General features: G+C 31.4%; 1 protein-coding gene across 1 annotated transcript in view; it reads left to right on the forward strand.

Annotated features, from left to right (window-relative positions):
- LOC118203531 (protein FAN-like) overlaps positions 1-26,696 on the forward strand; it is a 97,517-nt gene that overhangs the window by 53,635 nt on the left and 17,186 nt on the right. Inside the window, exons 19-25 of the mRNA XM_085825840.1 lie at positions 8,721-8,852; positions 10,739-10,781; positions 11,100-11,269; positions 20,095-20,191; positions 20,306-20,364; positions 23,762-23,829; positions 23,924-23,991. Coding sequence (XP_085681966.1) covers positions 8,721-8,852; positions 10,739-10,781; positions 11,100-11,269; positions 20,095-20,191; positions 20,306-20,364; positions 23,762-23,829; positions 23,924-23,991 — 637 coding nt within the window. The remainder of the gene's footprint in view (positions 1-8,720; positions 8,853-10,738; positions 10,782-11,099; positions 11,270-20,094; positions 20,192-20,305; positions 20,365-23,761; positions 23,830-23,923; positions 23,992-26,696) is intronic.

Genomic DNA, 26,696 nt, shown 5'->3' on the forward strand with positions numbered 1-26,696 from the left:
ATTTTGTTCATACAAATAGTGAAGTTTTTTTTAACAAACAATAAATATATATATTAAGGTAAAAATTTTCATATATTACTTTTTTTGGAGTGTTTAATCTGTGGATATTTTTGCTTAATCCTCCAATAATAGTCATCCATCATATGTGCATCCTATCTACCTTGGTACTGTGTCTCTGTGTCTTCAGATCTTGGTAGAATCATTTACCTTGCTCATTACTGACAGCACCAAGATGTTTTGTGAAATTATTAAAGATGACTATATAAAAAGTGCAGTTTGATGCTCATGTTGTGACCAAGCATTTTGAAGCTCTCCAAAAGTTGCTGGATACGTTTGCTATAATTTTATGCTAGTGTATTTCCAAGAAAGTTTTTGACAATGTTTTTGAATGCCAGCCAAACATTCTTTTGAAGCTCCGTCACTGTTATGGTAAAATTTTCATTTTAAAGGAGCTGCCAAAACTGTGGACCATCAAAACTTTTCAACCTTTGTCTTTTCAAATGACAGGCTAGGAAATTTTGTAATGATATAGTACTTGAAACAGCCTCCTTCAACTGGCAAATGTTTTGGCAGATGAGTGGTATATCCATGTTGCTGATCAAGGAGAAAGCAAACCATTTTAAGGTCATTACATATAATCCATTAGTGCATGTAATATTGCAACAAATCAATGACTGTTTTGACTTAATAAATTTCTATTAAATGGGAAGACAGGCTTTAATTTTGAGCTATCGATGAACAGTCACCGAGTTGCATTATAGGCTGAAATTCCTAACTCTTCCATTAAACCATGTACATTATGACAATACACAGATACATCATCACTTCAAAAGTGTTGCAGAAACACACTTTCAATTGATTGAAAGTATGATACCGTAGCTCCTTTTTCAAGCAACTTTTTATGTGCAGTCTTGATGCTAACAGCTGTGAAGCTTTTTTGGATAGTTCCCAAATTTCATGCTAAATCATTTAACTCATTCTGGTCAAATCCCTTATGAACAGAATCAATTTCAAAATCTATGTGGTTGGGGTCATTTCAGTATTCACCAGAATCATACATCTGTGTTTCCAAAGAGGGTAATTCTTTGAAAGCTGGTGCTGAGTTAGGCACTCAACTGAGTTAGGCACTGGGCATATAGCCCTGATAGTAAACTAGGATACTCTATTTTACATTTTGTTTTTCTTTTTAAATCCGATGTTTTCACTGTACAGTAACAACCACTTGAGTAATCTTTAGGTTATCGTGAAGTCATAGTTGTACCAAATGGAAATTTAGAACACTCCATTCATCCACATCCATAAACTGAACACACTGCTTGCACACTTTGTGAAGGGTTCATGATTTATCTTGATAATCAATTTTCACTTTAAAATAGGCAAAATAGGCTTGTCTGACAAATGTACTGATTTTTGCCCTTTAACTACGAATGATAAAACTACTACATGTATAATAAAAAAAATTGGGTCTGTTTAAGCACTTACAACATAAACTAGCAAAAGCAGACATAAGGAAAGGTTTCAGTTCATATATAAATAAAAACTGTTTCTACCTTGTGTGTAAACAAGAACTTGGATTCCATGTCAGAATCACTTCGCTATATCAGAGCAACACACATCTCAATGCTCTATCTCAGGTGTAACTGAACTAGTCTAGACAAGAATGCACCTTTTGCTGGTTTCCTATGCTGTCATTCACTTGGTGTCATCCAAAGGGTTTATGTCAGCCAGTAGAAGAGAAGTAGTACTTCCTATGATCTGCACTCAATGCCACAGAGAGCACTTACATTCACATAAGGTGTAAAGAAAAAAAAAAAGAAAAAAAAATGATGTAGTGGAAGAAAACTAACTACAGTTTTGAAATCAGCCTGCTTATTAAACTCTAAAAAACCTCAAAAATCGAACTGAACGGAAATTGTGTTACCAATTGCTCAGTGTTATTAATGTATTTTTTTATATTTGAAAACTTATAAATTACCTTAAAATTAGTATGAAAATACTTAATTCGCAATTATCAAATAATTGCGAATTAAAAATTTTATACAACAGTAAATCAAAAGAAATACCACTGAGTGCCATTAATTTTCCAAATTTCTTTTAGCCAGCTCCTCAAGAAGAACAATAATTTTGGATTTAAGACAATGAAAAATTTAAAAAAATCCCGAGCTTTAAAAAAATATCGTAATCAATTTTTGTACTTTATTTTATAGAATGAGTATAATCTTTTACTAAATATAACAGTTTAAACCAGAAGACCATATAAAAAAGTTAGATTTTGTAATTTAAAAAAAAAATGATTTTTTAATTTCAAATTGCCATCATATCTGTGTCATTTAAAATATTTCTATAATTAGAAGTACATATCTACAACCTCTTGCAAAATAATGGTAGCACAAGAATTTTAATAAACACAGTGTATAAAATAAACTTAATAGCAGAAACTTAATATCCATGAAAACTATATTATCCATGAAACACTATTTAAATTTTATTTCAGAACTTTAAAAATCATTTTTTTATATGATAACCATGTGAAGTTCTACTCTGTATGGAAATGTATTATCTTTGTCATATTTAAAATTTTATGTAGCATATAATACATTTTAAATTCACTTGCATTAAAAATTAATGTTCCTGTTGATTTAGTAGATAAAACTACTCAGCATCAGTATTCATTCTGAGTAAAATTATTGTTATATGAGTTATGCTGTTTAACTGTACTAACTGTTTGCACGGCCAGTACCTACAATACTTATCATAAAAAGGGATGAAAATATTTTATATTTATAATTAGGCATCTAATTATTTTAATGCATTTTATTTAAATAAGTCAGTTTAAAAAAGTAGAAATGTGTTTTTAAGAACTGTGTGTATTGCCTTTAAATCTCTTTGCTTGCTATATTATAGCAGAGAGATTAAATTTGAAAGTTCATCTTACACTTTACTGAATGCTTATATGAAGATAAGACTATTGTATGTTAGGCAATGACAGCACATTGCTTTTAACTAGCAAAGTTTGTTAATTAATATTGAAAAACTAATATCTTAAGTTTTGCTGAGTGAGTTTTTGTTAATCAAAAATTCATTAAATCTATACAAAATATAAAATAAATCTAAAATTCAAAATTCTGCTTTTGAGGTGCACATGTTCAGTTATAAGAGTATGTATGTTTAAAATTTTGTAGCTCAATTTGTTGTTACTTTTCTGCTATGCAAGAAACATATATTAAAGCTGAAAGACTAATATATTTTATTTTGGCAAATAGCAAGAGTCTCATGTGTTGGAGATAAGGAGGTTAAAATAGATGGAGTAAGCATGACATCACAAAAATGAAGCCAAAGAAATGTCAACACCATGAACATCATGTACCATGGCTGCCATACAGCATATGGATAAGATTACGAAACATACTGCTAAGTTACATTGAGAGTAACTATCAATATTCGCAGGCTCAGGAAAGTGTCCTTAGGTATCATTTGCATAAAATACCTTTGAAACTTCTACTGGTCATATAGATTTTACCATATTTACTTTTATCTTATAGGCACTATTTAAACATTTTTATGTGCATAGATTTTATTAAATTTGAAAGAATTATTTGCAAAACTTATGATTTTTCCATATACTTAAGTAGAAAATCATTTTTGTTAAGTATTAAAATTAGAATGGAAGACTTAGAAATGTTTGCTGATGAATAGCAAACATACAATGCCAATTAGAATGTAAATAAAACCAACTAGAAGTCTGCCTATCACAGCGGCCATGATGAGCCGTGATGTCTGTGATTACTGTGATGTTTCATGGCTTCATTTTTATTGCACGGAATGTACGGGGAAGGCTTACTCCATTTATTCTAATCTCCTTACCTCCTTTGTTGGAGATAAAAATGTTTTATTTTAAGTAGTGTTGTCACTATTTACTGTCAAATAGCTGAGTTTATTAATAAAAAAGTCATAAAATTCATACAAAATATGAAATAAATCAAAAACAAAATCAAAATTCTACTTCTAAGTACACATGTTCAGGTGGAGAAAAACATATGCTGAAAATTTGATAGCTACGATGTCACTGTTTTTCTGTCATACGGAGAATATAAAAATCCATACGTATAGATTCTTCATTATTTAATAGTAGAGATTATGGATATCTGTGCTGTGATTTTATAGAATCCCTTGCTCCTTATTTGGATTATTTCTCATTCAAAAATTACACAAGCATAATTTTTGTTTCTGTTATATTACATAAAATAATAAATAGGAGGTGAATTTCTTTTTCCTTGTGGTATTGGAAACAGCTGTTCAAATTTCATTGCATAATGGTATCATTGTTGTATTGTATTTCATTGCATAATCATTACTTTTACCTATAAATTATTTGTTTTCATTTTGTTGTCTTAAAAGCTGTATTAATTTTCCAATATAATTTCTAATTTGTGTAATAAATTGCACATACAGTTCCTCCTGTTTGTGAAATTCCATCAAACTGACTTGATATTATTACCTTAATTGAAATTAAGTATCTGCATTTAGAGGTTTCTTAAGTAATTTTTATAGCTTTGTAGACCCTGTTTTTACACAAAGTTACTGAAGGAAACTTATTTGTTTTAATTGCTTTATTTATGGCAAAGCCCATGAGGAAAAAGTGGCAAGGGAAGTTTCTCCTCTGTGAAAGATTTTGTAAAAAAAAAAAAACTGTCTTATATTTGCATTATAGATAGGAAAAAAAAACCCCCATAAAAATGCTCATACATTCAGATGCACATTAGTGTTCAACTGTCATATATATCTACTTGATCACTGGTAGATGAGATGGGAGTTACTGATGTAGTATTTTAATTTACTATATTAATTTCTTATTTATTTTAAATATTGGTACAGTACAATGTCCAAGATCCGGACGTCTAATATTTGGAATGTTCTAAAATCCAGACATCAAAGGCCACTACCAACTTTTTTATTATATATTTTTTTTTATGTGTGTGCTGTATGCATGTGCATTTGATCCCCCCCCCCCCCCCCGTGCATAATAAAACATGTGGAAAGTCATATTTTTAACCTGGCATTACAAGCACCGGGTGTGTCATACCCAGGGTGGTCTCTTCCTATTTTCTACTATAAAATTTACACAAAACATAAAACAGAAGAAAAAGATAAAAGTCGAAACAGTTTTAAACATAGTATATTTAAAATATAACTTACAATTATTCTGTACATTTCTTGCAAATACATGCCATGTGTTCCATACACACATGTTTTTGACATTTTTCACAAATATATTTTGTTTTTCTGTCCCTTTTAGATCCACATTCAGCACATCTTTTAATTATTACTTTTGCCTTCTTAGCAGATGGTTGAGAGTCCTCATTCTTTACCAGTTTTACTTTCAAACTTTGCGGGAGCATTGTTTGCTGGCTTCTGATCTTTTTGTAGTCTTCGATTAGTTTAAATTTCAAACTTTTCATAAAAGAACGTCGTGTTCGATTCTGAGTCGGTGGTTCCTTAGTGGATAGCAAAATAACGCGTGCATTTATAGCAGCTACATTCAACATTGCATAAAATATCGTCATAGGCGCAGCCATTTTGTCGACGACATCGACAGCTCCTTTCGTTATATTATAGAAAGTTATTATTTCGGGTTTCTTTGATTCTCCAGTAGTGATGTCTATTGCATTATCGTTATGCATTGTTGAGAGCAGAAGAACATTTTTACTCTTCTTTGGTACATACGAAACAATAGTCGTTTCTTTCTGAAATCCAAACACGGAAGAGTAAACGTCCCTTTTTTTTGTACTCATATTGGAGGAATTTCTTTCTTATTTTTTCTCAATGTTCCAACAATTGTTATATTTTTTTTTCAGAAGTTCTTGTGAAAGTGGATAAGAAGTGTACCAGTTATCCACTGTTAGATTTCTTCCTGAATTATACAGAGGTTCCATCAATCTTTTTACGTCTCTACTGGGAGGATTATCTACTTGAAATAGACCTTTCGGGTGTTTATTGGCATATATTTCCATTTTCCAAGTGTAGAACACTCTCGAATCGACGAGTACAAAAACTTTTATTCCATACTTCGATGGTTTCTTTGGCATGTATTGGCGAAATGGACATCACCCTCTAAAAGATTCTAATTTCTCGTCTATGGTTACGTACTCTCCAACGTTGTACGATTTTTGGCAGTTTTCTACAAAATTTTCGAAGAATTCACGTATCGGGGCCAATTTGTCTAATTCTTTTCTGCTCTGGCGAGTTTGTATATCATCAAATCGGATGCATTTCAATAAAAAATAAAAACGTGTTGATGACATGGTTGTACGGAATATTTCTATTCAACATTGGTGAACATGTGATGATTTATGCAAACCAATGAGATAAAACAATCCAATAAATGCTTTAATTTCAGCCTCATTAGTTTCTTTTGCATCTCTTTCCCGTGAAAAACGCTCTCGAATCGATTCTATAAAACTGTTAGTCCAATGCAATAACTTCTTTATCATATCAGAAGATATAAGGAGGTTCCAAGCATCCACAGGAGAAGTTACATTCTTTGAAATGGGTGTACTTCCTGGGAGTTTTGATATTATATTTTTCGCAGAAATTCTAGCATTAGCTTTGAATTTCTCTTTATTCCACTTTGTTATGTTATCTCTTCTGATAAAATAATTATCTTCACTTGAATCTGAAACATCGTTTTCAGAATCAGATTCAATTTCTGTTAAAGAATCATGATCACTACAATATTCTTCGTCATATGGCTCTTGATTACCTGAAAAATCACTATCTTCCTCTATATTTTCTTCATTAGAAGAAACAGTATCCAGTAAATTTTTCAAATACCGCATTTCTTCGTTATAAGTGCGGTAACGCGCCATAACGAAAGAACGATTTAGATACATCTGCCTGTATTGAGAACAGTTACAGAAATGCTCGCTCTGGGTGTGAGATACCCAAGCCCCGCGATTTAAGAAGATCTATTTTTAGAATTCTTTCGCTGATTCTCCCCTTCCAAGGTTATGACCTTTGAGGCAGCTACATGAAGACTCGTCCATTTTAGAAAAAAGGTTGGGAAAAAAAAGTGAGAAATAGGAGTCACTGGGTGTGAGACACCCAGCGCGATCAAACCCGGGTTAATTTCACTTCTGTACTAAATAAAATACCTCATTATTGAAGAAACGATCATTTTAGCATAAATTTGTATGATCAATAATTTGGCTCTATAGCTGTCAATCTTGCATCTCAAACCGAAACATTCTACAGATACATCATTGATTTTACACCTACTAATATTTTATACCCCTGACGCCAACCTGGTGAATCATTATTTATTATATTTTGCTTTCATCACTGCATGTTTATCAACACATGACAAATTGAGTAATGACTCATGGAGAGATATCTAAACATTTTTTTATATTAGTAATTGAGAAACAGCAAGGCAACCTTTTATGTTGACAATACGCTTAGTGATGATTACAGACTTAAGTTAAATGCGCTAAGAAATGCTGACAGGAAAAATTTAACAAAAATTTCTTTCCATATGCTAAAAATAAATTTTGTTAATGATACTCATAGGCCAAAAGATTATATTTAGTGCTATCTGAATAAAGAATAACTGATTTGTTATTCACATAAACCCAGAACCAGCACCAGAGTTTATATGGCTGCACCGGGTGGCAGAAGACAAAGGGAGGCGCTTAGTAGCAGAATTTAAGCGCCACAGAGACTGCATCAGGCTCCGGCCCTCAATAAGCCTTAAGTTTATGTATGAATTTATTTTTTCGGGACTCCGATAAGCATTAAGCATGTGCAAGAAATAGACATAAGTATAATAAATATCTAAACTAATACAATTCAGGCTTAATTGTCTCAGTGCGGGATAGCAGCAAGATAAAATTTAGTGGAACAAGTCGTCAATCTCAGTAATCATCTTTAGACGCCAATCTCATAATACATAGCCAAATTTGTATAGTTAACTAACTAGCTAAATTTTATGATAATAGCCGCGAACTGAAGGTTTTCGAATATCGTAAACCAAAGGTGAAATTTTCCAATTAACAGATTTTGTAAAGAAATGTGGAGAAGTGGTACTAAATGAAGAGGATATAAAAGTTTTTCACTCTGATGATAATAGTCCTGAATCATCAATCACTTACTGGATGGCGAAATCTGTAGTATGATTCTAGATCCAGAAAATACCACTGCAGACAGAGTGATGAAAAAAATTCAATTGACAAGTTAGTCGGAATTCTAGACACAGCAATTATAAGACTTCAACGATGGAACTTTGTAACTGAATACGAAATTATGTTTGTCTGTAGAATTAAAGAGAATGTATGAGCACAAAAAACGAAGCAGCTTAAACAACTTGAAAGAAATGTTTAATAAAGTAAAAAAATAAATATGAAGCTTTTTTTGTAAATTTTTATTCTCTTTAGATCATAAATACTTCATTATTTTGTAAATCGCAATTTCATATTTTTAATTTTATTATTTCTGCATGCCATCTTACTAGATTTAAACTGATGATCTGACATCCAGAGAAATCTGGAATTGCGGAAGTCCCGATCTGGGACTTTGTACTATATTATTATTAGTGTATTGTAAATTTTATGATCCAGTAATGTTCATAAAATACTGAAGAGTTTGTTTATTGCTTATGATAAGTTCATTGTAAATTTGTTGGCCCATTTTTATTTGGTATAAAATTTGCAACCTATATTTTACAGATCCTGCTGATTTTGTGAGGATATTAAGAGAGGCCTTAGAATCAGATTTTGTCTCATCTAATTTAAATCATTGGATTGATTTGATTTTTGGTTACAAACAAAGAGGTGAAGAAGCCATCAAAGCAGATAATGGTAACACCTCTTAGTTATGTTATGCAATTTAATGGGTACTTTTAAAATATGAAGTGGGAGTGAAGTAAACGTGATATAAACTGTTATTTGTTAATTATAAATATGTTGAAATAATTCAAAAATATATAATAAATAATAATTAAATTCTTCATGAATTAGTATTTAAACTAAGAATTAAGTGTTTGCATTTAGAGTTTCCTTATATAAGATTTCAAAAATATTGAGGAATTATTGCTTATTTTAAGTTAAGTCATGCAATAATCTATGCAGTCTTTTTGAATAAGTTTAGAAGAAATAAGTAAGATGATAATTTGATCAATTATGTATTTCTCAATCTAAATCAGTGACTTTCTTTCAGTGCTGTGATAGTTTTTTTTCATAGCAGGCACTAGCCATTTTTAGTCTTTTACTACTACTAAGGTCAGAAGTGGTAGTCATTTTGTTATTATGAAGGAACCTAATAGGCAGTCACAGTTATCTCCTATGAAGAGACAGACAATTTACATCCATGCCTTCTCCGGGATTCAAACCCAGGCCCTTTGGTATCATATTCGGTTGCCGTAACCACTATACTGTCTGGGTAGCTTTCTAAAGAAATAAGCTAGCTTATTGGAGGAAAAATCTTGAAAGTCCACTTCAGGTGCCACATGGGAATTGTATTCTTGTCTGTCAGTGAAATTTTGCAAGCTTTGAACTGCTGGTCACTAGATAGTTTAAATAAGGAGAATTCTTTTTCCATAAATAATTACCAGCGCAGATGTTTGCACATTCTGTTTGATTAACGTTAACAAATTCATGTGGAACATACTGCCAAATTTAGACATAATTTCGAATTCTTTCAAATGATGATGAGCAGCCACGGATTTCTTGCATCTGAAACTTCCTACGCATCATTAGAAATAAAGACAAGGTGCCCTCAGTAGCTGTCGTCTTTCAGACTATAGTCACATTTTTGAAATGTGCAGAAACATCTTTGGCATACACCTTTACCAAAAATTTCCTTCTAATTTTTTGCAACATTTGCTGTGCTGTTGCCTTTTTTATACTTATAAACTATGATGTATCTGATGTCCTTTTCCATTACTGCTCTTTTCATAAAAGATCATTAAAGCAACCAATAAGTACTATGTGCTTGTAAGCAGAATTTATCTAAATGACGTTCTTTTTACTTAGTAGTATTTAAAGTCAGTGAAAATCATTTGTTTAAATGTGTTAGAACAATGTATTAATCAGTCATGTCTGAAAAACTGTACTACATATGGGATGACCTGTTAATTTATATAGCAAAATCTAAGATTAAATACCAAAATCCATTCAAATATGATCCAGATTCCTGGATATTCGCATGGTGGTTCATGTGGTGCAATAGGTAATCTTGGACATTCCTACCATCACATATTACCAGCAGTGCAGTGGTAACTTGATCTTTAGTCACATGTAAAAAGTGTTTTCTGTAGCATAAAGGTTAAATTTCAAACTTACAAACAGTTCTTCTGGTCCAAAAAGCTTTGGATCATTCAAATATTTCAGTTTGGGACAGACATTGTTCTTCATATTACCTGCAAAGCAATTTGTGGATGATTATCACTTACAAACACTATGACTGGCAAGATTGAGCCCCCACTGCATTATAGGTAATGGAATAGACAGAATATCCAAGGTCAACTCAATATGCTACATGAAGTACACATGTGCACATGCATGCGCATAACAAAAATAAATACGCACATGCACATAACAAAAATCTGGCTCATATTTGAATTCCCTGTTACTTGAACTTTGAACTGCTAAGAAAGTATCTATTTTGTTTACATTATAGATTATTGATTCTTATTGATTCCTTTTAATGTTACCTCAACATGAATCTTAATTTTTTTATTTTGCAGTATTTTACTACCTTACGTATGAAGGTTCTGTGGATTTAGACAGGTAATGAAAATTAAAATTTTTATGTATAATAATTTTTGAAATAGCATTCTTTCATTATCTCACCGTGACTTAAGGAGGGAAAAAAATTGTTTAATAGTTTTCTTTTTGCAGTTTATGACAACTGTTGTTAAAGATACTTTTTGGTCATTATAGGGTATACTTTAATGAACAAATGCTGTTTTCTAGATGTGCATATGCATTTGGAATAAAATTTGGTGATTTAACTAAAGTGTTGGTTTTGTGTGTGTTAAATGATATATTTTTTTAATCAGCTGTGTTATTGTTTATATTTTTAAAAATATCTCCTAACTTTTCTAGCATTTGTGATGCTAATCAGAAGTACTCTCTGGAAGTTCAGATTATGGAATTTGGACAAATCCCAAAGCAGTTATTTGTGAAACCTCATCCTCACAGAAGAATGCCTTCACCAACTGACGATCTTATTGAGGATAGCTTTGAAAATCTAGTCACAATTAAGAGTGGCAGGAGTAAGATCAAATTGCATTTTTAAGTAAATATCTATCAATGTTGATATGCATGATTATATATATATATGTTAACTTTTGTTTTTCTCTGAATGTGATATTTTACAAAATTTGCCAAATTTTCTAATGCTTTCTGTCATGTTCCAAAGTGTTTTCTGTTGTAAAACAAAATTCAGTATTAATTTTTTTCCCTCTTGTTTATGTTCCTTTTCACAGACTACAATAATTCTTTAGTTATTTCACATATAACTACAGGTGTATTTAAATTCTTATTTAGCTGTGAATTTTATAATTGTGTTGCATATTTTAAAAAATTACCTCTGCATTATATTCATTAGTAGTCAGAAAAGTACCATTTATTGATTTTTATATTAATTTGATTTTACATGTATGTGAGAATTTATCACTGGTTGGTCACCAGAGCATGTTCTTTCATTTAGAATGGCTAAGTTGTGGAAATCTTGAACCTGTTACATTATTGTTTATTTAATTAACATTCCTGCATCTATGTTCACTTGAATGAAACATGTTTGAATTGGTAGCAGTGGTGTGAAATCCTACCAAAAGTAAGATGTAAGTTATTACATGCAAAAGTTTAAGACCAGTAGCTGATTTTTAGTATTTTAACATATTCCATTATTTTCACAGATCATTGCATCAGCTCGTATTGATTGCATCAGACGCATTGTACTACTATAAATATATGTACCGGACTTGTTTATTGCCAGTTGTTTATTGGATTTTGCCGTAGACAATGCTGTTGTGTAGTTATTATAATAGTCAACAAACTGTTGCATACTTAAAAAAAAAAAAAAAAAAAACAAGCGAAGAAATTGTGGCCTTGCATTAAGTTGGCTTTTCTGAACATGAGATAAGTAAGAGGGTAAATGTTAGTAAGACATCTGTTAATCGAGCTGTCAGTAAATTAAAAATTTCAGAAAAATTTATGGACCTTAAAAGAAGCATTCTTTCAAGAAAAACGAGTGCACATGTTAATTGTGTCATAAGAACATGGTCTCATGGTCTCCAATAACCTTCTGTAATATAGGGTTGCCACGCTACCTGGAAAACTGGAAAATGTCAGGGAATTTGGAAATTGACCAAAAAATTCAGGGAAAAGTCAGGGAATTTAAGTGTTTTAGTCAAAATCTGGAAAAGTCAGGGAATTTCATACAATGATCCCGCCAAAAAAGGTGAGTTTTGCGCCGACGTCGGAAGAGATAACTTTTTTGGCGAATTGTGTATCACGTGAGTGTCATTCGGGAAGCTAGCATAGAGCCAATTTTCGCAGCTCCAATTTGATTGTCTTTTTAGAAAGGCAAGCAAGTTTCCCGCAACTTTTGGTTTCCAGTAACCTCGAGAATCGCAAGTGCAGTGCATGAACTAAAGAAAGTACCTGTTCTCGTATAAAACAAAATGGGTTTAATTCTAGTATACGGTACCATGAAGGTTAGAATTTAAAAAATATGTATTGTAAAGAAGGAAAACCTCTCTGCAACAGATGTGGCTCGGTTCCATCATAGCGGGAAACAGCTGTGCATGCGCGATATATCTGTCGCCAAAGCTCGAAACCGGTGTCGAAGTTCGAAGGTCACGTTATCAAGAGTTCATAAAATGAATATCGTTTAAAATGTCTTTAAACTCTAAAGGAAAAGAAAATATTTTTTGGCGCAAGTAAATTAATTCATGGATTAGTTATTTTGTCGAAGGAAAAAAAAATCTACGAAAATCCATTTTTAAAATTATTGGGAAAAATCCAAGAAAAAACATTCTTTGATAAAACGTTTCTTCTTGGATTTTTCGCAATAATTTAAAAATGGATTTTCGTAGTTTTATTTTTTTGTCAAAGAACAATTCTTCTTAACACGTGTTTCACAATTTCCTGTACACATCGCGGAGAGGGAAATTCTGGCCGTTCCGTCGTCAAATCCCTTGGCAAATTTTCCCTCCACTTTTTACATAGACGTTCTTTGGTCAGAATAATCTCCATGTATGGTACAGCGGGATTTGGCGACATGATGATGAGCAGTAAACGGGTCATTTTGTTCTTGGCGACAATTTTCAAAATCATGCGAAGGCCGTATCATATACTAGGATTTTACCGCAAAATCTTTTTTTTCTTTTCTTTTCTTTTTAATAAATACCTTGTCATTTTGCAGTAAAATAAAAAAATAGTAATCAATCATCTAGGATAACCATATATAACTATATTCGCTAAAATATCGTTGATTTTTCTAATTAAATTTTTAAGTAATTATCTTTATTTTTGTGTTATTCATATCATTTAATGTTGCTTCTTCCCTCTTAATTTATTTATCATTAGTAAATAATATTTCCAAATTTCAGAAAATTTTCTCTGGCATAATCCTGAAATTAATTCTAGCAGTATGATGACATCACGGAATTTAATGCACATATTTTTTCCTTATGTATGCTGCGAAATAAATATAAAATACCTCAATTTAGTAAAAAAATATCATTAAATAGATTTCTTTCTTTCGTTTAGCTGCAGAATGTCTGCAAAAAAAGCCTTATTTTATTCCAGATTGGGTAGATTCAAATTTCAATCTTCAGTGGAGAAAACATTATAATTATATTTGTGTTTTAAGTGTTAAGGTGCCTTTTAAGAATACACCTCACACAAATTAAATTTACCTAAAATCTAACCTAACTTTTAGCATTGCGTTGTGATTTATAAGAACCGGATTAGCCTCGTGTTGAACTGGGGATGATCATGAGTAATAATTAAATAAAACGTACAGTTGTTATCCAATGTATATATCTTAAATTTTATTAAGTTTTTTAAGCGGAAAAGTAAACAAAATTATCAAACAAAGTGTACCAAGAATAATTAAGAATAAATGTCCTCTGGGATTTATTGAATAATTAAGTGAATTTGCTACACAGTACAAGTAATACCATAATTAATTTACCTCTTAGCACAGCCAACGCACATTACGCGGATAGATTGGAATTTTCTCGAAACATACCTGGAAAACCTGGAAAAGTCAGGGAATTTCATTCTCCTCTTTGAGTGGCAACCCTGGTAATAAGATTCGACTTATTGTGGCAGCAAAGAGCACCAAAATTAGTTTGGATACTATTTCAAGATGAAGTTGGACCACAGATTATGCTTTATCATCGTATAAACTTGCAAGGAAAACAGTGGAATGAGGTGTTATTTTCTGATGAGTTAAGTGTGCAGAATTTTTCTATATCTGCTACTAGATGTGCTACTGATTGCTTGACTGGCCAAGTAACAGTCCAGAATTGAAGAGCATTGAGAATCTGTGGTGCATTGTGAAAAATAAAGTTGCAGTAAAGCGCCTATCTAATACTACACCATTGTGAAGCAATAAAAGCACGTTTGGTGTACAAAGATTTCTCAAGCTTATTGCCAATATCTTATTTATAATATGGATAACAGATTACAGCAGTGATAAAATCAAAAATGCTATAAAATATTGACTTTTTTAAAATACCCTTGTAAGCCTATTTTGTTATTCTATAAAATATGTTATTGCAGAATTCTATTAAATCTGATTTTTTTATGAATGCTTTTAAATTTTTTTAAATGGCTATTTATGGCGACATGAATTAACAGACTGGGAAGTAGTGTCATGAATTTTTGAAGGTGTTGACGGTATTCTTGATCAACAAAGAAGCAGCAGCTTATTTTTAATCTCTGACGTTGTGATTTATAAGAACCGGATTAGCCTCGTGTTGAACTGGGGATGATCATGAGTAATAATTAAATAAAACGTACAGTTGTTATCCAATGCATATATCTTATCAGTTGTTATCCAATGTATATATCTTATTTTCTTCTGAAAACTGAAAAAGAATTTTTCTGATCAGTTTGAGATGAATAAAGATATGCATAAAATCTTTTCTAAGTATCAGTGACTTAATTTATGAAGTTCAAGAGTTTATAAATTAAGTCACTGACACTCATAATTTTCATCCATAATTTTGTTCCCAGAGTATGAAACAAAAAAAAAAAAAAAAAAAGGATTACATGCCCAACTATCCCATGTACTTTGCAAATGAAACGCTGGATTTTTGGATTGTATTGTGATTGGCTGTGAAATTTGGGTGCTTTACCTATTACCAAGCAACAGCATTACTTCAAACAACAAAAATTCAAACCTTCACAATTTTTGGTCCCCAAAATTATGGCTGCAGTTTTCTGGAAAAGGCACAGAATTCTCCTGATTAAGTTAATGCCTCCTGGGAACGATTAATGCTGCTGCATACAGTAAACTTTTCGGTGATTGTAATTGGGTATACGAAAAAGATAAGTAAGTTTGATAACACAACTTTTGCCTGTTCAGTTAACAGCACACTGCTGATACATGTTTTAATGTCTCTTCTGTAAAAATTCAATCTAGTTTCAGACTGCACATGGTATAGTGCCCAGTGATTTTTTACTTATTTCACCTAAAGAAATATGTTCCTCAAATAATTCAGAGATGATGTTGATGATGTGAAATGAAACTTCATGACATTATTCAGATGGGAGACTTTTATGATGCAGGGTCTGTTAGCTAAACCTATTTAACTAATAGTGGTGCTTCTGTCAAAATATGTTATACAGTCAAAAGTCATTAATCGGACACCCATAATCCGGACCTCAAAGCTAAAAACTTTCTGCGCATGTGCCGCGCTGGCACATGCGCACAGGCATTTTACGCATGCGCATAAGACCTTGACTACTGCGCACATGCGTATGCGCAAGTGCAGAATACTTTTTCGCCTGTGCGTTTAATGTATAACGGACGGTGTAAGCTAACATTATCTAATTATCTATTTCAGTTAATGTTAATGATTGCGTTGTTCCTTAATCTTCGAATTGGATCCCGCTTATTATTTTTTGCAGACTGTAAGAGCAATTTTATAAAAGTAAACTTGAACTTTCAATTACTATGTCAAATAGAATTTCCGATGCTAGAACTTCCAAAGGATCTACAAAACGAAAGTATGTTTCGATGTCCAACAAACAAAAAGTGGAATTGCTGCAAAAAATGGATAAAGACATGAAGAATGTGACAGAGAGGTTAGTGAAAACGAAAAAATTTCGATTGACAAGTTAGTCGGTATTCTCGGCACAGCAATTAACGGGACTTTGTAACTGAACAAGAAATTATGTCTGTTTATAGAATTAAAGAGAAAGTATTATCACATAAAATGAAGCAACTTAAACAACTTACATTGAAAGAAATGTTTAATAAAGTAAACAAATAAATATTAAGCTTTTTTTTTTTTGTAAATTTTGATACCCTTTAGATCATAATTACGGTTCATAATAAATATGAAACCGTAATTTATTAAATAAATTACGGTTTCATATTTTTAATTTTAGAATTTCTGCATGCCATGTACGAGATTTAAACTGATGATCTATAATCCGGAAAAATCGATAATCCGGAATCGCCGAAGTCCCGACGAGTCCGGATTAACGACTTTTGACTGTACTTAATATAATTAACTTTTAACGGAAATTTGGCTTAATAAAATTATTATTAGAATTTTAATTTTTGTAACTTTTATTTCTGATACTCTCATTTATATAATTCATATATATATATATGCACATGGAATTGTGCATTTAAATGATAGTAGTTGTGCAGAATATTTCAGTTAAATTAGAAGTTGCAGAAAATTTGTATGCCTATTTGATTTTATTGTATTGTACTGCTGTTTGTGAAACTGAATGGTATGAGCAGCATGTTAAATTTTGAAGCATTGTGCTATCTTATCATATGCCAAGTATTACTGAAGGCAAATTCAGTCAAAGAATAAATTTGTTTCTTTTTTGTCTGCAAGAAACCACTACTTTTAAGTGTCAATTTACTATAAGTCTTCTTTTTTTTTTTTTTTTTTTTTTCTCCCGATGTACTGTAAATTGGCTGGCTTTTTAATACAACTGTTGAGACATGTATTATCCCAATGTTAAGACCCTTTATCACTGCAGCTTGTACTTTCTGTTCAGAAAAATTCATACATAGGAGACAAGTGTACAATAAATAACTATTATTTATTTTCATATATTCTAATCCAAAGTGCTGGAAATGTGAAGATGTCTATTTTTCTTGTAATGTAAAGCTGAAGCCCAATTCAAATTACTGGCAAGTTATGACTGTCTGAAAGGATATCTATTATATTGGTATTTACAACTATCAAATTTTCATCTTTGTAATATTATGTATCCTATGAATAGAGCCCACCTTTATCATTCTGAGACACTTCATAGTAACTGTACCTTGTGGTGTCAGTCTTCATTTTAACAGCCTTTTGTTGTATTAAGATACTTTAAAATGGGCATTTCAAAGTTGTAGGGTCCCTTCCCTTAGTTGTGATCATAGCGTACATCATCATCACTCAGTCACTTATTATCAACATCTGTTTTTCCTGATATTTTTCATCTTGTAATTTGATTTGCCATTTGGAAATTTAAAGTATTACTATATCCCAATTAATTAAAAAAAACTGATTGTAATTATAAATTTTTATCATTTTCTGTAGTACTTATTAAGACATAAACTTGGTGATAAGTTGTAATTAATTACCTTATATTATTGCAACCTTAAGATAGCATAAATCTGTCACTTTCTATCCTTGTTCAAAAATATTTCAAACTTTTGCTTTTTTTCCCTCATATTATGGATTGTGTTTGGGATTTTTTACTTAACTGGGGAACTTCAGCTAGATAGACTTGTTCTGCGCATTGTTTTTTTTTTAAAGGGCATTTTTTATGTTTTGCTATTTTTTCTGTGTGAGTTATAAAAAAATATGATAAATACTCTTCAATGGAAAAGGGGAGATCTTCACTATGGGAATAGCTCTTTAAATCTTAGTAATTATACATGACAAAGATTGAGGAAAGCTGTTTTTTAATATATAGCATAATCCCTGGGTCATCAGCTATATGTAAGTATGAAATTTTTCATCAAACTACAAAAATGGACTTTAAAATATACAAAATATTAGTTTATAGTGATGCAGCATTAGCAATGAAGAAAGTTTTAAAGTAATTGAGCAATTCATACAAAATATTACTTTATAGTAATGCTGCATTGACAATGAAGAAAGTTTATGATCAGTTGAGCAATTTTATGATAGTTGAAAATCAATTGAAGAAGGAATTGAGATGTCTTTCAACATCAGAAATATTGAAAGAATGAGCAAAATGGTTCAATTCAAACAGAATGACTGACTAAAGAGAAATTTTTGTGAACTTAAATGAAGAATCTTAGTATGTAAACTCCTAGTTTCAGCATTTTCTAGCGGCAGGAGTTTCTAGCATTCTCTGCCAATGATTCTTGATATAGGTTAGTCAAACAAGGCAAGTTTTGTAATTTTGCTCCAAGATGTATGAAACTTATCTTCAGAAAAAAAAAAAAAAAAATCTCCATGTCTTCTGTTGCCAAACCATCTTGCTCAATCCTCCATTTCTGTTCAGAAATCCACTCTTTTCATTTTTCTATAACGAAAATTATTCAAAAAATGTCTTTTGTTTGTAAAGTAGATTATCTGGAAACTTTACACATCTAAAAAAATCTGTGTTTTCAGTTATGATTTAAATTCTAATTTGAGTTCACTATTTATCTTTAAAGAATTTGATTCTAAGTTACTTTTCACTTGTGTGTCTGTTAATGAAGAGTTTTGCTTATATCATCTATGATTTGGCTTGAAAATCTTCATGTTTCTTCTGAATCCTCAAGTAAGCCCTTCCCCCTCTGGCATTCTTTACATTTACTGCCAAAGATTATTCTGTTTGATCTCTGAAAGTACAGTGCTGCAAAGTTACTTATATTATGCCAATTCCTATTGCTAATTATTGATTTGTGTGATATTTATGTGTAAAACTATTTTAATGAACTTATTTAAGTTTGTGTACAAAAAATAAATTCAAGTACTTAATGTGGAAGCTAATGTTAGCTTTCCCCCTTCTTGTGTTTTTTGATATACTTAATATTCCCCTTCTCCATTTTAATTTATATGTGAAGATAAATTTAGAATTCTTATCATATGTTTTTTTCATCTTATCTGTTGTTGTGACTTATCTTTGTGTAACAGTAACATCAGAACAAGCCCGCGAAATTCATCAGGGCAAGGAATGCAAGATTGTGCCTGTTGTTGGCAAGATTCTTGAGCTCCTACAGGTGACAGTACGACTTTTGCTCATTTCTGCCCCCAGTTTTGATGGAAAGCATCCTGGGGGAATGCACCCGAGGGTCTTCCATTCCTCCTTCCCTACCTACAACCATTCGAGAGGACTTAACGGATGGCCATATATTTAGAGTGTCCCATACCGCACAGACTCTTTAGATTTACGAACATCCATGTCTTCTCCAGGATTTAAACCCAAGCCCTTCGGTGCAGCAGTCAGTGCCACTAACCGCTATCCCAGTTGGCTCTTCTTATCTAAAAACATTATTCTGTGCAATAATTGATTATAGCACATCTGAAATCAGTATAAGAGAAAACATTTATAATTCCTTTTGAAAGTTTTAATACTCTTTCAAGGGCATAAAATTCTAAATGCAAAAACTTTAAATTTCAGTTTTAAAATATAGTAGTGAAATATACATATGGAAATTATTTTAGAATTCTATTATATAGTGCTCCAAACTCTTACTGTTTTTCAATTCCATTGTTCTAAATCACCAGATTTTTTAAGTCTAGTAACCTGTATTTTTTCCTAAAGTGTACTGCATAAAAATGTTATATTTTCTAAGTGTTTTCATGTCTGTCAGGCAAAGCAATATTAAAGCCTGAAATTATGTTACTATGAGTGAAGTGCTTTAAAATTTATTTCTGCACAGGTGGTTCATTATCAAGTGGAAAATTTGATCACTCTTCTAAGTGGATTAAGAATGTAACTAAGCTTTCTCTTTGTCTTGATTGCAAAGTTCATAAAGAGTATGTGCAGTTACAAATTTTTTTGTAATATCAAATCTATAGCTATAATTGTGTGCAATTTATTACTATTTAGAGGAAAGGTTTTCAAATTAATAATTTTTCTTTTATTTCTAGAATCATTACTGATATCTGCATTACAAAAGATCAAAAATCTATATTTTCAGTTTTTAAAGGTTTGTTAATTTCTGTTATCGTATTATATATTTGATGAAAATAATTCTGTTTATTTAAGCTGTATGAATTTCCTCTTGATATAAGTTTCATCGTATGTACTCTGTTAATTGCAGCTTTTGTTTTTAAATAATGAGCATGTAAGAAAATCTACCCTCCCCCCCAAAATCAAGACTCCCCATCAGCAGTTGTTCTGAACAGGTACATAATAAAAATAAAATTTAAAAATACCTAGACATACTGAGTCTACTAATCAGAGTGTATGTTTTCACTATTTGGGAAATAATAAATGCATTCCTTCTACATGGGTACTGTGCACACTTTTTGGCAAATCTGAAAAGTTATTCATAAAACAGTCTTGTAGACAGCTTCCACCATCTATGGATATTAAGGTATATTATCATCCTAACTTGATTGACCATGTTTGAGGTAAATATCATAGTTCAACAGTTTAACAATCCAGTCTCTTTGGAGCCTTGAATACTCTGCCACATCTTAATATTCGAAACCTCTAGGTACATCATCCTGAATTGAGCTTTCACTCAGTGACAGCATTGGTAAGCAGTCACTTAATGCTGAAAAGATAAGTTAACTGGTCTCGGTATGGAGGGGGCTGTTGCATCTGATGCAATTGGATTTCTGGAAGAATCAGCTTCTAGTGAGTAGTCTTTTGAATTGAATGACCAAGGTGACAAAATGGAGTTTTGACAACTCTCATAGAGCCATCCCCATTTGGGTACAGTTCATCAATCATGACAAATAGCCAGTTAAACCTCTTACAGTTTTTGGAGCCAATGAGGACCACTTCTTCAACTTTTAAAACTTTGTTAGCTTTATGCACCAACTGACATAAATATTTCTTTTGGAATCTCTGTTTGAATTGTTCACACAGCTCCTGGCTGTATTTAACAGTTTTTTTTTTCCTGATCTATGTGACCAAAATTGACAGTTCCAGTCTCTTTCACATCCTCTGGAAAGTTGGAAGGTTTCAAAGGCTTTAACTCCCCGGAGTCATCGGAGTTGTATATTAGCAGGCGTTTCTTTACCATGGCTTCTGTCTCACAAAGAACTGTAAGCAGTTTCTCATAGGTAACAAACAACCTACCAAAAATTTGGGCAAGTAGATTTTTTATTATGCGAAGGAGTCATCTCCAACAACTGTCTCGCCATCTTGCAGTTGGGGGAATGAACTTCCATTTAGTCAGATTTAGAATTTCATGAGCAGTTGTCTTTTGCCACTCAGTTTGTTTCATTTTGCCAGAAACACCAGTGAGATCTGTGCTGTTGTCACTACAGACAAGTGTTGGATGGCCTCATTGGGCAATGAATCTTTTTAAAGCTTGTGTAAAGCAGTCTGCTCTTAAGGAAGTCACAGGCTTTAAATGTATAGAATCTTAAATTGACGGGCACTACCCATGTTTTAGTCTTATTTTCAGGAATTAAAGAATGACACATATCAATAGTCAATACCAGTAATGTCAAAAGTTTGGGCATCCTGTACTCATTTAAAAGGAAATTAATAAGTTAATTTTGCCATAAATCTCTTGTATGTAATGTATTTTTTTTATTGTTGATCTAATTGTCTATGTAGCTGAAATAATCCAGTACTCCTTTCTTATCATAGATATGGATATTTAAAATTCGCATGAGAGTTATTTTAATCGTATTTGACATAGCACAGTATGGTGCTTTGACAGAAGCAAGTTGGATATCTAAATCTTAATTCATTATGTCTTCGTAATATCTTTATTTTTACTCTCTCTAGTCCTGCCTCATTCCTGATGACTGAGAGTCCATTTGTTGCATCCCCAATCTGAGAGAAACTCTCTCTCTCTCTCCATTAGTAGACCCAAAGTGTTTTTAGAAGGCTTTAACTCAACTGATGATGAGAATGTTGCTTTATTTACCATTTATAATAAATCATTGAATCCATATTAAAAGTCGTACAGTTGCTGAGAATTTAGAAAACTTGTCATACTAGTTAAGCATGTCAGCATTTATGCTAATGTTTAATACTACTACTTTCTCTGATTTCTGAAGAAATATGTATCTCCTTAGGTTTAAATTTGAGGCTTGGCCAACTAACCTTCAATTCCTTTAATCTCTTTACCCTTCCTCTAAAATGTTTTTAGAATATGATGAGGGATACAACCCCAAGAGGGTACATCTGGTGGGTTTAACTTGCTTAATATATAAGACGACTGATATGCTTCACAAATATTTGTGATAATTCCCATCAAATATTCATCATTGATCATTGTGCTCTGTCCATGACAGAATTGTAGTCAAATCAGACCAGTAATATTTTTCAATTTAGTCAATTGATATGTCTGGAATAATGCTTATACAACATATTTTGCTATATGCATAAAACACAGCTTAAAAGCTCAGTATAGGGAGTTATCATTTTTTTTTTTTTAATGGTGAAACATGAGATTTCTCTTCCAGAAAATTTACTAAAGTGGACTGTCATTCCTGCTCTGTAAGAAACTCTAGTCACCAAAAAGTGTGTTAAGTCAAAGTTTGTTTGTTCTCATATAATAGTCTACAGGATAGTTTTAAATCAGATTTAAGAACTGTAATTCACTGTACTATTAAAAAAAAAAAAAAAAAAAAAAAAAAAAAAAAAAAATTTTTTTTGAGCTCTCTTACATTGGAAAATCCCAATCCACCTAGGTAGCCCAAACTTCCTGAATCAGCTGGTAATACCACAGGAGTTAAAAATCCTGAAAGCATAAAAAAACCCTTGTATTAGAGACAAAAATATCTGTTTTTGACAGGCTATCTAGATTAAGTACAGGCTTAAGATATTGAAAAGACTATTATCCCATCTACCCCATAGAACACTCAAGATTGAAATCTGAATCTCGGAAATGGACTCTGAGTCATTGCTCAAACTTTTACTAATGCCCTTCATAGGACCAAATATGCACATCTAAAGGTCCATCCTAACTTCTGCCAAAATGTCTATTATGATTTTTCCATAAAGTTCTTAAGCTGTTCCTTTGTGTCAAGGGAGGTGATGCAGTATCTATATAAAAAGAATTTCGAAATATTTCTGCGATGTATATGTCTATCAAAGACAAAAACTTCATAGATACATGTTTGCTGACACTGAACAACTAGTTGATATGTCTAGGATGCATCTGTTTTCATGGGACAACTACTGTATTCCTAAAAATCTAATCGATTTATAGCTACTTTCCTCAAGACCAACTTTGAGCTCCCGGAGATAGCTAGGTGCTCTGTATCCCTTAACATCAAAAGGCATCAGACACTAGACAGTTAAATAAAACTGGACATCATTTGGTGTAATAAAAGTTTTAACTACTATTCTTATATATCTGAGGTATATTTTTCTAAATTAATAAATGCTTTTTTTTCCCCCTTCCTCAACAGATGGTTTGTTAAAAATGTATTCCTTAGAAGAAAAGAGACAACTGAGAAGTATAAATGTTTCCACTATGGTAATTATTTTGTAATCTGATAAATTTACAAAATTTTTAGCTGGTATTTTATGATTTAGTGGAAACCTTTATCAAAACATGAATCTTTTTGTAGGCATTGTCATCATGTGCTCTTATGGAAGATGATCGAACAGTTATTGTTGGATCATGGGATAATTATGTGTAAGATATAATTTTTGATATTTTATTGCAGTTCTCAAAGAGTTTCATGTATCAAGAGTGATCATTTTGTTAACCTAAGAAACCAGTAAAATTGCATTGTGTGCTATATCTGGGAAATATATTTATTAAAATATAAATTTATAAATTATGTATGAAATCATTCAAGTGTTTAGAAATTACAGGAAAGCAAGTATGTTTATATTTACTTAATTGTCACTGTTTTGCACAAAGAGTTTTTGCAGTAATTGCCAAGTTACAAAAATAATGCATCCCGTAAACTTCTAAGTCAAGTTTGCAAATTGCTTCAGTTTAACTTAATAAGAAACTGCAGTGTTTATTATTATTACATATGCAATAGGTGCTGGTTAACATGATTGTGGTTAATATTGTTATTCAAATATAATTATCAAATTGCTAAAGTCCTGCCCTTTGCATACCCAAAAAAAAACATGGAAATTATATCATTTATTCTAATCAAAATGTTAGTTAATCAAATCATTATAAAATGAATTTTTTGGCAGAGTTGCCAAATAACATAAAAATGTGTGAATTCCAAATGATAGAGGCATGTTGCCAAATAAAAGATTAAGTCAATGAGCAGCTTAATTTTGATTTAAGGCAACTATATGCAAAGAACCTGTTTCCTAAAGTTTAGGAAGATTGACTGAACTTACCAGAATTAGCCAATGACAAGGGGGATATATACATGATTTTGCTTTTTCATCTCACAACATATCTTTACTTCAAGAGAGAAGAGAAACATGTCAATGTAAAACATAATATGAGGCACGTAGCTTTTAATCAATTAGATTATATTGATTTTGAGGGTGAGCAGGTACAGGTCACTGTTCTTCAGGAACTAAAAAAATTTCTGCAAAGAAGAGAAAAGCCATGATGGTATTTATATCACCTTTTTTTGTGGGGGTATACATATCATCATGGCTTCTTCCTTCTGTTTAGACATTTTTATCATGGAGTCCAATAAAAGGCATAATGATCTAAGAAAAAAAAATTGACTTGTTAAACCACTATTACTAATTCCAGAACTGAGTCAGAGGAATGCTGCTCTTAATTTTTTTTAAATTTCTCTTTTGCTGTGATGAGGATATTCTATGAGTATTAAGATTAATGGTTCAAGAAATATTACAAATTTTTAGAAAGAAGTCCTGAAATATTACAAATATGAACAGTTCATAAATAAAAATTTACGTGACGGCTGCATGCAGTCAATTATTCCATACTTTTTTTTTCCAAATTAAAATGCTTTGAAAGTAGGTATTTATATGTTTCTAGTTATGTTTATATTAAATTTGTTTAATTTTATTCATATTTTTCTCATTGCTTAACGTTATCAAAATAGTAGTGGACAAACGTGATCATGTTTAACAGCACCTACTATACCTATATTAGTTACACATTATTATTTTATAAATGAAAAGCTACAGAGCACTATTTATTCAAACATAAACTGTAAAGTCTGAAAATTGTATAAAAGGAATTGAAAACAAACTGAAACAACACTTTTCAAATAAAAAAAGTTTTGTTAGAGCTAAATTCTGTCATGAGAGAATTACAGAATTATATTCTCCATTAAGTTCTGTAATGGGAGAGTTTGTGCTGAAAGTGGATGGTTATAAAAAGAAATACTGTTCTTTGTCTGATGATTTAAGTTTCATTTCCTCTGTAAGTATTTTGCAAGATCGCATGATTAATTTTAATGTAGTTTAAACTTTCAGCGCTATTTTTGAGACAGAGAGATGAAGTCCCCAAATTAAATAAAAAAATAAAGGAGGTTATAGCCAATTAAAATTAGAAGTTTGCTTTTATATTTTTTATCTTACATATATATATATATATATATATGTATATATTGAAGATTGAATTAAAGTAAGTATATTAATAAATCGTTATAAATTGCCTAATACTTGCTCAAAAGCTGCAAAGTAATAAAATAATAATAATTTATTTACTAATGGATTAGTGAGTATATTATATCTTTTGAGAGAGTTAGTAGAATTGTAGTTGGAAGTAACTTAGAAGCATTTAAAAATGAATCTTGAAAAATTTTTTTAAAGGAACATCAGATATGAATCATGAAAAAAATTGAACTTGGAAAATTTAAAATTGTGAAAATTAATCAACAAACCAAGTAATTATCATCATTGATCAGAAATTGGTTGACTTTTCAAGGGGAATAACCCCTCCAATCAGTTAACAGTAATTAATAAATGTGAAGGTATTTCGTCTTTTACTCAAGTAAGGATTATGATGTTACTTCATTCAGCTACAATTCTATTAACTTTCTCAAAGGAGATAATATACTAAATAATCCATTAGTAAATAAATTATATATATATATATATATCAGTGATATTAACTCATATTTCCATTATCCTGGGGAAAACCATGAAAACACCTATGCAGCTGGACCATTTGCCAGTATTAGAGTCCAGGTAAAATTACCAGTGTTCAGTGGCCTCAGTTAAAAATGACTCATGTGAAAATGAAATTTCAAGCAAACTAATAAGCAATATTTGCTCACTATCACTTCAACTTTTTATCGGGTGTCCTGAAAATAAAGCAGAACTGAAATTAGCAAAATAAATCTTTGTCTCTACATGAATTGGCAAAATTATGAGATGCTTTGAAAGAGTAGACACTCGAATTAAATACTAAAACTAATATTCACCATGTCTCATATGACA

The sequence above is a fragment of the Stegodyphus dumicola genome, chromosome 10 (assembly GCF_044657685.1).
Source record: "Stegodyphus dumicola isolate Sdum_Otavi_A_Nest chromosome 10, ASM4465768v1".
NCBI classification, from domain to species: domain Eukaryota; kingdom Metazoa; phylum Arthropoda; class Arachnida; order Araneae; family Eresidae; genus Stegodyphus; species Stegodyphus dumicola.